Source organism: Marmota flaviventris, chromosome 5 (assembly GCF_047511675.1).
Source record: "Marmota flaviventris isolate mMarFla1 chromosome 5, mMarFla1.hap1, whole genome shotgun sequence".
NCBI lineage: Eukaryota > Metazoa > Chordata > Mammalia > Rodentia > Sciuridae > Marmota > Marmota flaviventris.
Window position 1 is genome coordinate 5,009,491 of NC_092502.1, and position 13,536 is coordinate 5,023,026.

The 13,536-nt window shown below is 42.9% G+C and overlaps 2 protein-coding genes across 2 annotated transcripts; both read left to right on the top strand.

Moving 5' to 3' along the window:
- The first annotated feature begins 1,448 nt into the window (after positions 1-1,448).
- LOC139705631 (olfactory receptor 2T29-like) lies at positions 1,449-2,411 on the top strand. Its single transcript, XM_071611787.1, has one exon. It carries the CDS (start codon positions 1,449-1,451, stop codon positions 2,409-2,411), a length of 963 nt encoding a protein of 320 aa, XP_071467888.1.
- Positions 2,412-10,330: 7,919 nt separating this feature from the next.
- Positions 10,331-11,293, top strand: LOC139705632 (olfactory receptor 2T29-like). The gene has a single exon (XM_071611788.1). It carries the CDS (start codon positions 10,331-10,333, stop codon positions 11,291-11,293), a length of 963 nt encoding a protein of 320 aa, XP_071467889.1.
- The last annotated feature ends 2,243 nt before the right edge of the window (positions 11,294-13,536 follow it).

Below are 13,536 nucleotides of genomic sequence, written 5' to 3' on the forward strand. Positions count from 1 at the left end.
CCCTTTAACAGTGTCTAGCATCTACAGAGAGGTGGCTGAGCATCAAGACAGAGCAGACAAATGTGACCTACCTCAGAGACCTTTCTGTGTGGTTTTGTTAACTCACTGTCTCTCAATTTCCATGAAAATTGATTGTGGCTATTGATAAAGCAGATGGTGTTGGCAAAACAGCCAAAGTCTTTCTGGTGAATAGCAGTGATCCTTGAATGCTTGTTCTCCACCTGAGATTGAGTGCAAATGACAGAGCTTGATTATGGACCAGGAGGAGCCCTGGCTGGGCTGAAGCAGATGAGCCTTTCCACAAAGCTGTGTTTAGTCAGAGTCAAACTGATAACTATCTCAGACTGTTGTTTATATTTGCCTTTATTTAAATATATATTTAAAGTTTATTCATTTTATATAAATAATAACATAAAAATTGTCAAATCCAAATACTTTCCTTTAAAGTTGATTGTAAGCTTTACTTGCATGTCTTTTCTCATGTAAACCTGAAAACCAAGTATTGGAGATACAAATAGGTACCCAAATTGGAGAAATGAAGGATGGTATCTCATACTACAATAGCAGTGACAGCCAGGTCTAGGACAGGTTCTGAAGAGTGGGTAGTGCACATGTCAATGAACAGCATGCCTGTTTCTTCATTTGTGAAAATCAGAATTCAGGAAACTTTCATTTCTTTGCCTCACTTCATCCTCACCACACCTGGGGTCAGGTATCATTCTTATTATGTCTCAGGCAGAGTGGACGACGAAGGGGAGGTCCGAGGTAGCAAGAGTCAAGGTTGGAAACCAGTCATGACCTTGGATGTTTATGGGTGGGTGCCCCTCAGGTCTCAAAAGGTTTGGTCCTGTGTGAAGACTGCAGTGTGCTGGAAAGAACAGCCGAGTCATTCCAGACTCACAGAGCCTCCCAGCATGTCCTGGTCCTAAAGGGTTGGGGGGTTCAAATGTTAAATATGCATTCTACAAATTATGTCTCAGCAACTTTTTAAACATTTCAAATATACCATATAGATCTGAGAGTCCTGAGATGCCAGGTAAAACCAGATTGTTAAACCAGAAATATTAACACTTATTTCACACTTGAATAATTTAAACTCAGGAATTATTGATTCCCCTTGTGTGCAAATGTCCCCCTTTTTTTGAGCAATGATTCTGAAAATATGCACTTGTCATTAACAAACTGCTTTCTTCAGGAAGTCATGAACTTGAACTGTTGCAACCTCACTACAAGTTACCAACTCACTTCACCCACAGGTGAGCTTTCAGATAATTTTTAAAAAATATTGTTTACTATAGGTCATCTGAATTCCTAGGATCTACAGGTTCTGGAACATCCTCTGGTTGGCACAATCAGGCTGATGCACAGGTGTGTGGCAGCTAAGAAGTCACTTCAGCGCTCTGTACAACATTAACTCAAAGCTTTCTTGGTGGCCAAGGTAGACCCTCATGGACATCATCACCTGGATGACCAACCACACAGGGTGGGCAGATTTCATCCTGGTGGGACTCTTCAGGCAATCTCAACACCCAGCTTTGCTCTGTGTGGTCATTTTTCTGGTTTTCCTGATGGCCTTGTCTGGAAATGCTGTCCTGATCATCCTGATACACTCCAGTGCCAAACTCCACACCCCCATGTACTTCTTCATCAGCCAGCTGTCCCTCATGGACATGATGTCCATCTCCATCACTGTGCCCAAGATGCTCCTGGATCAGGTACTGGGTGTGAGTACCATCTCCGTCCCTGAATGTGGGATACAGATGTTCCTCTACTTGACACTAGTAGGTTCTGAGTTTTTCCTTCTGGCAGCCATGGCCTATGACCGCTACATGGCCATCTGCCATCCACTTCGCTATCCAGTCCTCATTAACCATAGAGTGTGTCTCCTCCTAGCATCTGGCTGCTGGTTCCTGGGATCAATGGATGGCTTCATGCTGACTCCTGTCACCATGACCTTCCCATTCTGCAGATCCCGGGAGATCCAGCACTTCTTCTGTGAAGTCCCTGCTGTGATGAAGCTCTCCTGCTCAGACACCTCGCTCTATGAGACGCTCATGTACCTGTGCTGTGTCCTCATGCTCCTCATCCCTGTGACAGTCATTTCAGGCTCCTATTCCTGCATCCTCCTCACCATCCACAGGATGAACTCAGCAGAGGGCAGGAGGAAGGCCCCGGCCACCTGCTCCTCACACATGATGGTGGTCACACTCTTCTATGGCGCTGCCGTCTACACCTACATGCTCCCCACCTCCTACCACACTCCTCAGAAGGACATGGTGGTGTCTGTGTTTTACACCATTCTCACCCCTGTGCTGAACCCCTTAATCTACAGTTTCAGGAACAAGGATGTCACTGGGGCTCTGAGGAAAATGTTGAGTATGGGACTTGTCTTTCAGGAAACAGTAAAGTAGGGGATTTGGGTTCCTTGGTTTTTCCTTCTCTCCAAGTCAGATGATGAAGATCTCCTGGTGCCATCTCTTGGGTTCCTACTCCACAGTGCTGCACCCCTATGCTCCTCTCAGGGGTGAGCCTCCTTGTTCCCTGCTTGTGCATTCAGGGTACTCATGCAGCTCCCGTGTATCCACCTTATATACCTAAGTTCACAAGGACTTTCTCCTTCTAGGGGAAAAATCATATTATTAGGAAACACATTGTTGATATTTAGAGGATGTGGTCATGAGTGTTCAACTGATGAGGTGGAGACAGAAAAAAATCTTGTGAAACAAAAGGAGTTACAGGGTTCCTCATAGGTGGATAGAAGTTAAGGGTACAGGGGAATTAGTAGAAGTAATCTTTATCCTGCAAATTCTCTGAAAATTTGAAATGCTGTATAAATAAATAGTTATATAACCATCTAAGAGTTAAATAACCAAAGATTCATTCTGTTTAGCTATAGTGCTCTGATTCTTATCAAATATAGAGAGGTATGAATGAAGAGAAAAACTTGTATATATGTAGGTATACAATGTAAAGTTATAGCATTTGAAATGCTGATTGTGATTACTAGAATGAGTGAACTAACACATTCATTACCTCACGTCTTTACTATCAGATTTGCTCTCTTTTTTCTTTGCACTGAGCACAGTTAAAATATGCTCTCATGAAAAATTTCACACATACCACATGGTACTCTTAACCAAAGTCCTTGTGCTATGTTTTATAATTCCAGATGTATTTGCATTGTAACTGAAAACTTGTTCTCCCTGTCAACATGTCCCTACCACCCCAGCCCTTGGCGACCACCACCTACTCTCTGCATCTGTCCCTCCTACTTAGATTCCACGTAGACCTGAGGCCATGCACTGCTGGTCTTTCTGTGTCTGCCTTCATTTACATGGCCTAGAGTTCTCTACCCATGGGATCTCAGTGGCAGTATCTCCTTCTGAGGGCTGAGTGGCACCCATTCATGGACATGTATGCCTGTAGATATAGACAGCTACATGCCACATCTTCCTCATCTATCCACCTCTGCCAGACAAGAAGTTGGCTTCCATGTCTTGCCTCCTCTGGGCACAAGCACAATAAACATGGAGAACAGGTTCTTGAGGAGCTTATTTCACTACCTTTGGATACAGACCCAGAAATGGGATCACCAAGCCCCTTAGCCGTCCCATTTTTAGTAGATGTCGAAGGCTCAGGCAGCTTTCAGTTACAGCTGCCAGAATATATGATTCCTCCGCAGGGTGCAAGCGTTCTGTGTTCTCCACATGTTCTGCAATGCCTGACTTCGTCGTTTTGTCAATAACCACCCTGACGTGTGTGAACTGGTATTTCAAGCTGGTTTTAATTGCCTCTTCCTGATGATCCATGATGCTCAGCCACTTTCCATAAAACTTTGGCCACTTGTCTGTCACTTTAAATCAGAAAATGCCTATTTTTTAATTGAATTATTTGATTTTTGCTGTCATGTTGCTTGAGTTACTCTTGTAGTGTGGATTTTAACCCCTCATGTGGTATACAGTTGGCCAATATTGTTTTCTGTTGGGTAGGCTGCCTGTGCATCTGGTTGATGTCTTTCTTTGCTGTGCAGAAACTTTCTGGCACCTTGTATTCATTCATTTTAATTTTTACATGTTGCAGATTGTGTTTTCTGGTGTTGTCCAGAATATCATTGTTAAGACCATGTGAAGGACTGTTTCCCTTTGTTATTTATTTATTTATTTAGAGATTAAAATTTCATGTTTTACACCTAAGCCTTATTCTACCTGATTTAAATTGTGTTTGTGCAGTAAGAAGGACTTACTTCTGTTCTCCCGAGGAAGATGTCCAGCTTCTGCTGAACCATTCATTGAACAGACTCTTCTATGCCACTCCCCATCCATGGGACCCTCATCAACGACTGATAGCCTACCATGAGTGGGTGTGTTTGGGGGCTCTTAATTCCATTGATACGCACTTCTGTACTTAGGACAGTGCTGTGGTTTTATTATTGTAGTAAAAATCACTTGAAATAGAGCATTCTGGAGGCTCCAGTCTGTTCTTCTCATCAAGGCTGCTTTGGCTATTTGGAGAATTCAGGGCATCCCTATAGTTTTTAGGACACTACTTTTTATTTCTGTAAACAATGCCATTTACTGTAGTTATGAACCCATGAAATCACATTACATATCCCTCAGCCTATTGCCTGTATTTGCTATTGGATTGGCGAGCAGAGTCTTCTCTCCACTGAGTAAACCAAATCTAGTGGCTGGAATACACTGTATTGGAATAAATAGCTATAAGTTATCAATCAAATTTTTTTGAATGAGTGAGTGATAAAAAAGCATACTTAACTTTGAAAGTTCATAGCTATGTGAAAGGGGCCATGCCAACAGTCCCCAGCATAGTGAAGCCCAAATAAATTATTGCTGTCTCAGCAGTTAACTGTACAAAAGCAAAAAACAAAACAAACAACAACAATAACAAACAACAACAACAACAAAAAAAGACTCAACCTCATTCAATAGAAATTTGAAAGGTGATGTTTTAGAAGATCCCAAAATGTGTAAAGATTTTCCCAACAGAAACACACTGAAAGGAATCATTCAATTTGTCAAAATAAACACAATACTTTAGAAAATTCTGATGAAAATAACCACTGAAATAAATGTTGTAGTCCATACTACTCAGTTACTGTTTTGAATATATAAACCATTGTATATCACTGTGTATGTATGAAGAAAAGATTTCACTAGAAAAAATGTGTAAAGAACATAGTAATTCCATAAAGTGGTAGTTACATGGAGAAACATGAAAAAACAGATAGATAGATAGATAGATAGATAGATAGATAGATAGAGATATAGATATATTAGTAAGCAAGAAATGCAAGTCAAATATGATAACTCGAACAAATTTACTAAGGTGGAAAAATACCATATTCCAGGCTGGTGTAGAAATACCATATTCCAGCTGGATGTTGTAGCATGATTTGGTGGTTAACAGAAAGCAACTTATTGCTATATATTAAAATGTTTGGATGACTGTTCCCTGCATGGAATTACTTTGCAAAACAAACTAAGAGAGCGATTTCTGCATAAGAATTTTTATTTCAGCTCAGTTTATAATCGATGGATTTGAACATAGAAAAACTGCACCTTTAGGAAAGGACTACATTCCTGTTTAAATCACCTGATACATAGTAACCACATTAAATCAGTTTATTGAGAAGTCTCAAAACACAAACTGTTTCATTGAAAATTTAAATGTTTACTGTAATATATTCACCCAGATAAAAATCATGCTTTAAATGTTAAGAGTGTAGGTTTAGCACAAGACAACATCCGAAATTTCAAGCTGAAGAGACTTCATGCAAGTATTTGGCTACAAAGTGGCCATGACCTAAGTGAGGCTGGTGGAGCAGAAGGGAGCCTGTCAGCTAAGGACCCCATTCCTCCCTCTGTATCTGCTGTTCACTCTCTACTGAGTGTGGAGAGTGTATGCCGAGCCACAGGCAGGACGCCATAGCAACCCAGGTGCCCACGTCCTGCAGTGCTGCTAGAACTCAAAATGCCTTCTGGAAGCTGGAGCCTGGAGCCAAGAGGGTTCCTGTTGTGCCCAGGTGCTTCAGCTGCCATGGACCATCTCCAGCAGGGAGAAAAGTCCCAGCTTCTTAGTTTCTCCCACACTTGAAAGGACTCCAGGGCTGAATCCCACAGTGTTACAGGAAACCAGGGGGCAAGGAGGCAGGATAAGCCATCTACAGGCTGAAGCCCTGCAGGTCACAGGTAGGTACAGTTCAGGAGGCATCCTGACCAACAGTGTGTGTGTGTGTGTGTGGACCCAGGCTGTCACAAGACCTCCATGTGAGGGTGAATGATAAGCATTGTTTCAAACATAGAAAAAAAGTTAAGCAGAATTTCACTGCAAATTTTGAGAGAGAACTGTTAAAAAATAGATGTTGAAGGATCTTGTTTCTGTCTTCCTCTATTTCACTGTAGCTGCTTCAACAGATGTTTGAAAAACGTGTAGTTTGTAGGCATGATAGGAATAATTTCATTTTACTGCATAGCTAGTTATTGAACTCAGGGCTTTATGCATGCTCAGCAGGAGCCATAATCCCTGAGCTACACCTCCACTCTTAACATTTAAAGCATGATTTTTATCTGGGTAAATATATTAAAATAAACATTTAAATTTTCAATGAAACAGTTTGTGCTTTGAGACTTCTCAATAGTTTGCATGTCAGTAGTTGAAATAAAAACAAATATTTTAAAATTAAATTCTAAATTACAGTGACCTAGATGGCCAATGAATGACAGGAAACAAGGAGCACAAGCAGGGACGTAAGAGAGTGAGGTGGACCTGTGAGGAGGACTCCTTCCAGGCTTCCAGGACACTGAGGAAGTGACGCTTTTCTTACACAACACAGACACACACACACACGCACACACACACACACACGCGCGCGCACACACACAGACACACAGTGTATGTTTCATAAACCAATACAGAATAACTCCTCCTACATGTCACTGGTCAGGCATTGTAGACAGTGTTGAGAGTGGAGAGGATTGTTAACATTGGTGAAGTCTGGAGTTGAACAAAGAGGGAGACAGGACAGGATGAGGATGACCCAGAGCTGTGCCCCAGAGAGCTCTGCTGCTTCCTTAGCTCTAACTGCAGTGTCCCCCAGGCCCCAGAGGATGTGTGAACAAACATGTCTCATCCAGTCCCCTGTGAGCATCCTAATCCAGGAGTGACACCACCCTCCTCTTCCTGGTGACTTAGCCAGGCCACACTCCCTGGCCATCTGGGTGAGGCACAGCATGCTCTGAGGTGAGTTCAGCCAGGCAGGTGGCCCTGGAGCTCAGGGCCATGGCTGTGCTGGGCTTGCTGACCTGCTGTTGAGGTGCTCCGTTAGGTCCTCATGGCATTTCCTCATCTTTCTCTATCACCTGTTTTTCTGACAAATAGAAATGTGTTCTCATCTTCAAATTTTCATATAGAATTTATATGCTGCAACATCTTAAGAAATATGTTTTTATTTCCAATTATTTATGGACATATGCTCCAGATTGTTGATAGGAAGCTGCATTAGTTGTCCTGAGACTGCAACTTTGCAGAGGAAGAAGGGAAGTCCTTGCTTCACATGGGGGTCACTCCTGAGGTCGCAGCAATGCTGCAAGCAAGTGTCCTGAGCATGTTCATTTTTCCCTGATGACACACACAGTGGGTGGACCAGACCCGAGCTGTCCATGGCAGAGGGAGGACACTGCGTTCCAAGGACACAGAGGCAGTGAGGTGCTCTGCTACACCCTGGGATGGGACATGGCCCTCCCTCGGATCACTTGTGTGATGTTAGGCAGAGACCCTGAGACCCTGGATTGTCAGTCTGTACTAGGAGGAAATAAGAAGAGTAGGACCTCAGAGGCTCTGGGGAAGGCAGAGCATGGTCAGCAATTCCTGGGTGCTTCTGGCTAATAAGGTGGCTGTGTTTGTCTACCAAAATTGTCACCATTTTCCCAAGTTAAACATGGGCCAGGCTGTTCCATTGAAACCTATGCAGGTGCCTAGAGAAGAGTAAGAGAGCAGGTGGGACAGGCCCAGGATGTGGAGCAGACTGGGTCCCTGTTCCTATGTGTTCTTGGGGTTTTGGGCTCTGAAACAGTGGTAGAGCCTCTCCCTCAATGCCCCCTCTCTCCTCTGTCCTCTCAGAAAATTCTGCCCCTGTCTTCACAGCAGCTGTTTGTGTCCATTCCTTGCTTCACTTTGTCCACAGAGGTTGACGGGACAGAAGGTATGATTTCAGTTCATAGAAAAGATCTCAAGTTCTCCTAAGAGCTCAGCCTTCATCTGCCAACAGGTTAGGATTTCATGGACAGGAAGGCTATCTGTCTATCATGTCTCTCTCCTCTATCATCCACCTACTACCCCCTATCCACCTACCATCTCTGTCCCTAGGCCTGCACCTCTCCTACTGTCCACCTTCTGCAGTGGGTCTCAGTCATGCTGGACCCTAGGGCTACAGCATCAGAAGCCGTGTAGTGTGTCCACTGCTTCAGTGCCTCCCAGCAAGGGCTGTCAAAATTGGACTATCACATCTGATTTAGGAAATACTACAAGGGAGAAAATGTGATTCAACTTTCCTTTCATAAAAAAAAAATACCTCTAAATTGTAGCTACTGCTAGTCTTTCTAGAGAGAAGAGACATCAGACCCTCAGGCTGATAGAGAATCAAATTTAACAGTTAAGCTTTCAGAGACAGAAGATTGGAAAGATTTAATCTCTTTAATAGAAAACATGGAAGAAGCCATTATTGATTTCCTTAAGAAAGGTGGAAATGTTCATTGCCCTTTTTACTTATTTTTACACTATATAAAAATCCTGCCTCAAATATTTTGGGTGGTGTTTTCCCTGTAGAGAAGTAGAATGACCCCAGAAGTGCAGGCCAGGTTAACAAGCCCTTTAACAGTGTCTAGCATCTACAGAGAGGTGGCTGAGCATCAAGACAGAGCAGACAAATGTGACCTACCTCAGAGACCTTTCTGTGTGGTTTTGTTAACTCACTGTCTCTCAATTTCCATGAAAATTGATTGTGGCTATTGATAAAGCAGATGGTGTTGGCAAAACAGCCAAAGTCTTTCTGGTGAATAGCAGTGATCCTTGAATGCTTGTTCTCCACCTGAGATTGAGTGCAAATGACAGAGCTTGATTATGGACCAGGAGGAGCCCTGGCTGGGCTGAAGCAGATGAGCCTTTCCACAAAGCTGTGTTTAGTCAGAGTCAAACTGATAACTATCTCAGACTGTTGTTTATATTTGCCTTTATTTAAATATATATTTAAAGTTTATTCATTTTATATAAATAATAACATAAAAATTGTCAAATCCAAATACTTTCCTTTAAAGTTGATTGTAAGCTTTACTTGCATGTCTTTTCTCATGTAAACCTGAAAACCAAGTATTGGAGATACAAATAGGTACCCAAATTGGAGAAATGAAGGATGGTATCTCATACTACAATAGCAGTGACAGCCAGGTCTAGGACAGGTTCTGAAGAGTGGGTAGTGCACATGTCAATGAACAGCATGCCTGTTTCTTCATTTGTGAAAATCAGAATTCAGGAAACTTTCATTTCTTTGCCTCACTTCATCCTCACCACACCTGGGGTCAGGTATCATTCTTATTATGTCTCAGGCAGAGTGGACGACGAAGGGGAGGTCCGAGGTAGCAAGAGTCAAGGTTGGAAACCAGTCATGACCTTGGATGTTTATGGGTGGGTGCCCCTCAGGTCTCAAAAGGTTTGTTCCTGTGTGAAGACTGCAGTGTGCTGGAGAGAATAGCAGAGTCATTCCAGATTCACAGAACCTCCCACATGTCCTTGTCGTATAGACTTGGGGGTTCAAATGTTAAATGTGCATTCCACAAATTATGTCTCAGCAACTTTGTAAACATTTCGAATATACCATATAGATCTGAGAGTCTTTGGATGCCAGCTAAAACCAGATTGTTAAACCAGAAATATTAACACTTATTTCACACTTGAATAATTTAAACTCAGGAATTAGTGATTCCCCTTGTTTGCAAATGTCCCCTACTTGTTTGAGCAATGATTCTGAAAATATGCACTTGTCATTAACAAACTACTTTCTTCAGGAAGCTCATGAACTTGAACTGTTGCAATCTCACTACAAGTTACCAACTCACTTCACCCACAGGTGAGCTTCTAGATAGTTTTTAAAAAATATTGTTTACTACAGGTCATCTGAACTCCTAGGATCTACAGGCTCTGGAATATCCTCTGGTTGGCACAATCAGGCTGGTGCACAGGTGTGTGGCAGCTTAGAAGTCCCTTCAGCCCTCTGTACAGCCTTAACTCAAAGCTTTCTTGATAGCCAAAGTGTAGCCTCATGGACATCACCTCCTGGATGACCAACCACACAAGGTGGGCAGATTTCATCCTGGTGGGACTCTTCAGGCAATCCCAACACCCAGCTCTGCTTTGTGTGGTCATTTTTCTGGTTTTCCTGATGGCCTTGTCTGGAAATGCTGTCCTTATCATTCTGATACACTCCAGTGCCAAACTCCACACCCCCATGTACTTCTTCATCAGCCAGCTGTCCCTCATGGACATGATGTCCATCTCTATCACTGTGCCCAAGATGCTCCTGGACCAGGTACTACGTGTGAGTACGATCTCAGTCCCAGAATGTGGGATACAGATGTTCCTCTACTTGACACTAGTAGGTTCTGAGTTTTTCCTTCTGGCAGCCATGGCCTATGACCGCTACATGGCCATCTGCCATCCACTTCGCTATCCAGTCCTCATTAACCATAGAGTGTGTCTCCTCCTAGCATCTGGCTGCTGGTTCCTGGGATCAGTGGATGGCTTCATGCTGACTCCTGTCACCATGCCCTTCCCATTCTGCAGATCCCGGGAGATCCAGCACTTCTTCTGTGAAGTCCCTGCTGTGATGAAGCTCTCCTGCTCAGACACCTCACTCTATGAGAAGCTCATGTACCTGTGCTGTGTCCTCATGCTCCTCATCCCTGTGACAGTCATTTCAGGCTCCTATTTCTGCATCCTCCTCACCATCCACAGGATGAACTCAGCAGAGGGCAGGAGGAAGGCCCTGGCCACCTGCTCCTCACACATGATGGTGGTCACACTCTTCTATGGTGCTGCCGTCTACACCTACATGCTCCCCAGCTCCTACCACACTCCTCAGAAGGACATGGTGATGTCTGTGTTTTACCCCATTCTTACCCCTGTGCTGAACCCCTTAATCTACAGTTTCAGGAACAAGGATGTCACTGGGGCTCTGAGGAAAATGTTGAGTATGGGACCTGTCTTTCCAGAAACAGTAAAGTAGGGGATTTGGGTTCCATGGTTTCTCCTTCTCTCCACGTCAGATGATGAAGATCCCCTGGTTGCCTCTCCTGGGCTCCTACTCCACAGTGCTGCACTACTTTGCTCCTCTCAGAGGTGAGCCTCCTTGTCCACTGCTTCTGCATTCAGGGTCCTCATCCAGCTCCCCTGAATCCACCTTATATACCTAAGTTGACAAGGACTTTTTCCCTCACTAGGAGAAAAATCATATTATTAGGAAACACATTGTGGATATTTAGAGGATGTGGTCATGAGTGTTCATCTGATGTGGTGCAAACAGGAAAAAACCTTGTGAAGCAAAAGCAGTTACAGGGTTCCTCATAGGTGGATAGAAGTTAACGGTACATGGGAATTAGTAAAAGTAATCTTTATCCTGCTAATTCTCTGAAAATTTGAAATGCTGTATAAATAAATAGTTATATAACCATCTAAGAGTTCAATAACCAAGGATTCATTCTGTTTAGCTATAGTCCACTGATTCTTATCAAATATAGAGAGGTATGAATGAAGAGAAAAACTTGTATATATGTAGGTATACAGTGTAAATTTGTAGCATTCCATATGCTGAATGTGATTACTGGAATGAGTGAACTAACACATTCATTACCTCACGTCTTTACTATCAGATTTGCTCTCTTTTTTCTTTGCACTGAGCACAGTTAAAATATGCTCTCATGAAAAATTTCACACATACCACATGGTACTCTTAACCAAAGTCCTTGTGCTATGTTTTATAATTCCAGATGTATTTGCATTGTAACTGAAAACTTGTTCTCCCTGTCAACATGTCCCTACCACCCCAGCCCTTGGCGACCACCACCTACTCTCTGCATCTGTCCCTCCTACTTAGATTCCACGTAGACCTGAGGCCATGCACTGCTGGTCTTTCTGTGTCTGCCTTCATTTGCATGGCCTGGAATTCTCTACCCATGGGATCTCAGTGGCAGTATCTCCTTCTGAGGACTGAGTGGCACCCATTCATGGACATGTATGCCTGTAGATATAGACAGCTACATGCCACATCTTCCTCATCTATCTACCTCTGCCAGACAAGAAGTTGGCTTCCATGTCTTGCCTCCTCTGGGCACAAGCACAATAAACATGGAGAACAGGTTTTTAAGGAGCTTATTTCACTACCTTTGGATACAGACCCAGAAATGGGATCACCAAGCCCCTTAGCAGTCCCATTTTTAGTAGATGTCGAAGGCTCAGGCAGCTTTCAGTTATAGCTGCCAGAATATATGATTCCTCCGCAGGGTACAAGCGTTCTGTGTTCTCCAATGCCTGCCTTCGTGGTTTTGTCAATAACCACCCTGATGTGTGTGAACTGGTATTTCAAGCTGGTTTTAATCGCCTCTTCCTGATGATCCATGATGCTCAGCCACTTTCCATAAAACTTTGGCCACTTGTCTGTCACTTTAAATCAGAAAATGCCTATTTTTTAATTTGAATTATTTGATTTTTGCTGTCATGTTGCTTGAGTTGCTCTTGTAGTGTGGATTTTAACCCCTTATGTGGTATACAGTTGGCCAATATTGTTTTCTGTTGGGTAGGCTGCCTGTGCATCTGGTTGATGTCTTTCTTTGCAGAAACTTTCTGGCATCTTGTATTCATTCATTTTAATTTTTACATGTTGCAGATTGTGTTTTCTGGTGTTGTCCAGAATATCATTGTCAAGACCATGTGAAGGACTGTTTCCCTTTGTTATTTATTTATTTATTTAGAGATTAAAATTTCATGTTTTACACCTAAGCCTTATTCTACCTGATTTAAATTGTGTTTGTGGAGTAAGAAGGACTTACTTCTGTTCTCCCGAGGAAGATGTCCAGCTTCTGCTGAGCCATTCACTGAACAGACTCTTCTATGCCACTCCTCATCCATGGGACCCTCATCAACGACTGATAGCCTACCATGAGTGGGTGTGTTTGGGGGCTCTTAATTCCATTGATATACACTTCTGTACTTAGGACAGTGCTGTGGTTTTATTATTGTAGTAAAAATCACTTGAAATAGAGCATTCTGGAGGCTCCAGTCTGTTCTTCTCATCAAGGCTGCTTTGGCTATTTGGAGAATTCAGGGCATCCCTATAGTTTTTAGGACACTACTTTTTATTTCTGTAAACAATGCCATTTACTGTAGTTATGAACCCATGAAATTACATTACATATCCCTTAGCCTATTGCCTGTATTTGCTATTGGATTGGCGAGCAGAGTCTTCTTTTCACT

Bases quoted from the DNA above. Each gene is read 5' to 3' on its own strand.
- LOC139705631 (XM_071611787.1), top strand. From the start codon at position 1,449: ATGGACATCATCACCTGGATGACCAACCACACAGGGTGGGCAGATTTC.
- LOC139705632 (XM_071611788.1), top strand. From the start codon at position 10,331: ATGGACATCACCTCCTGGATGACCAACCACACAAGGTGGGCAGATTTC.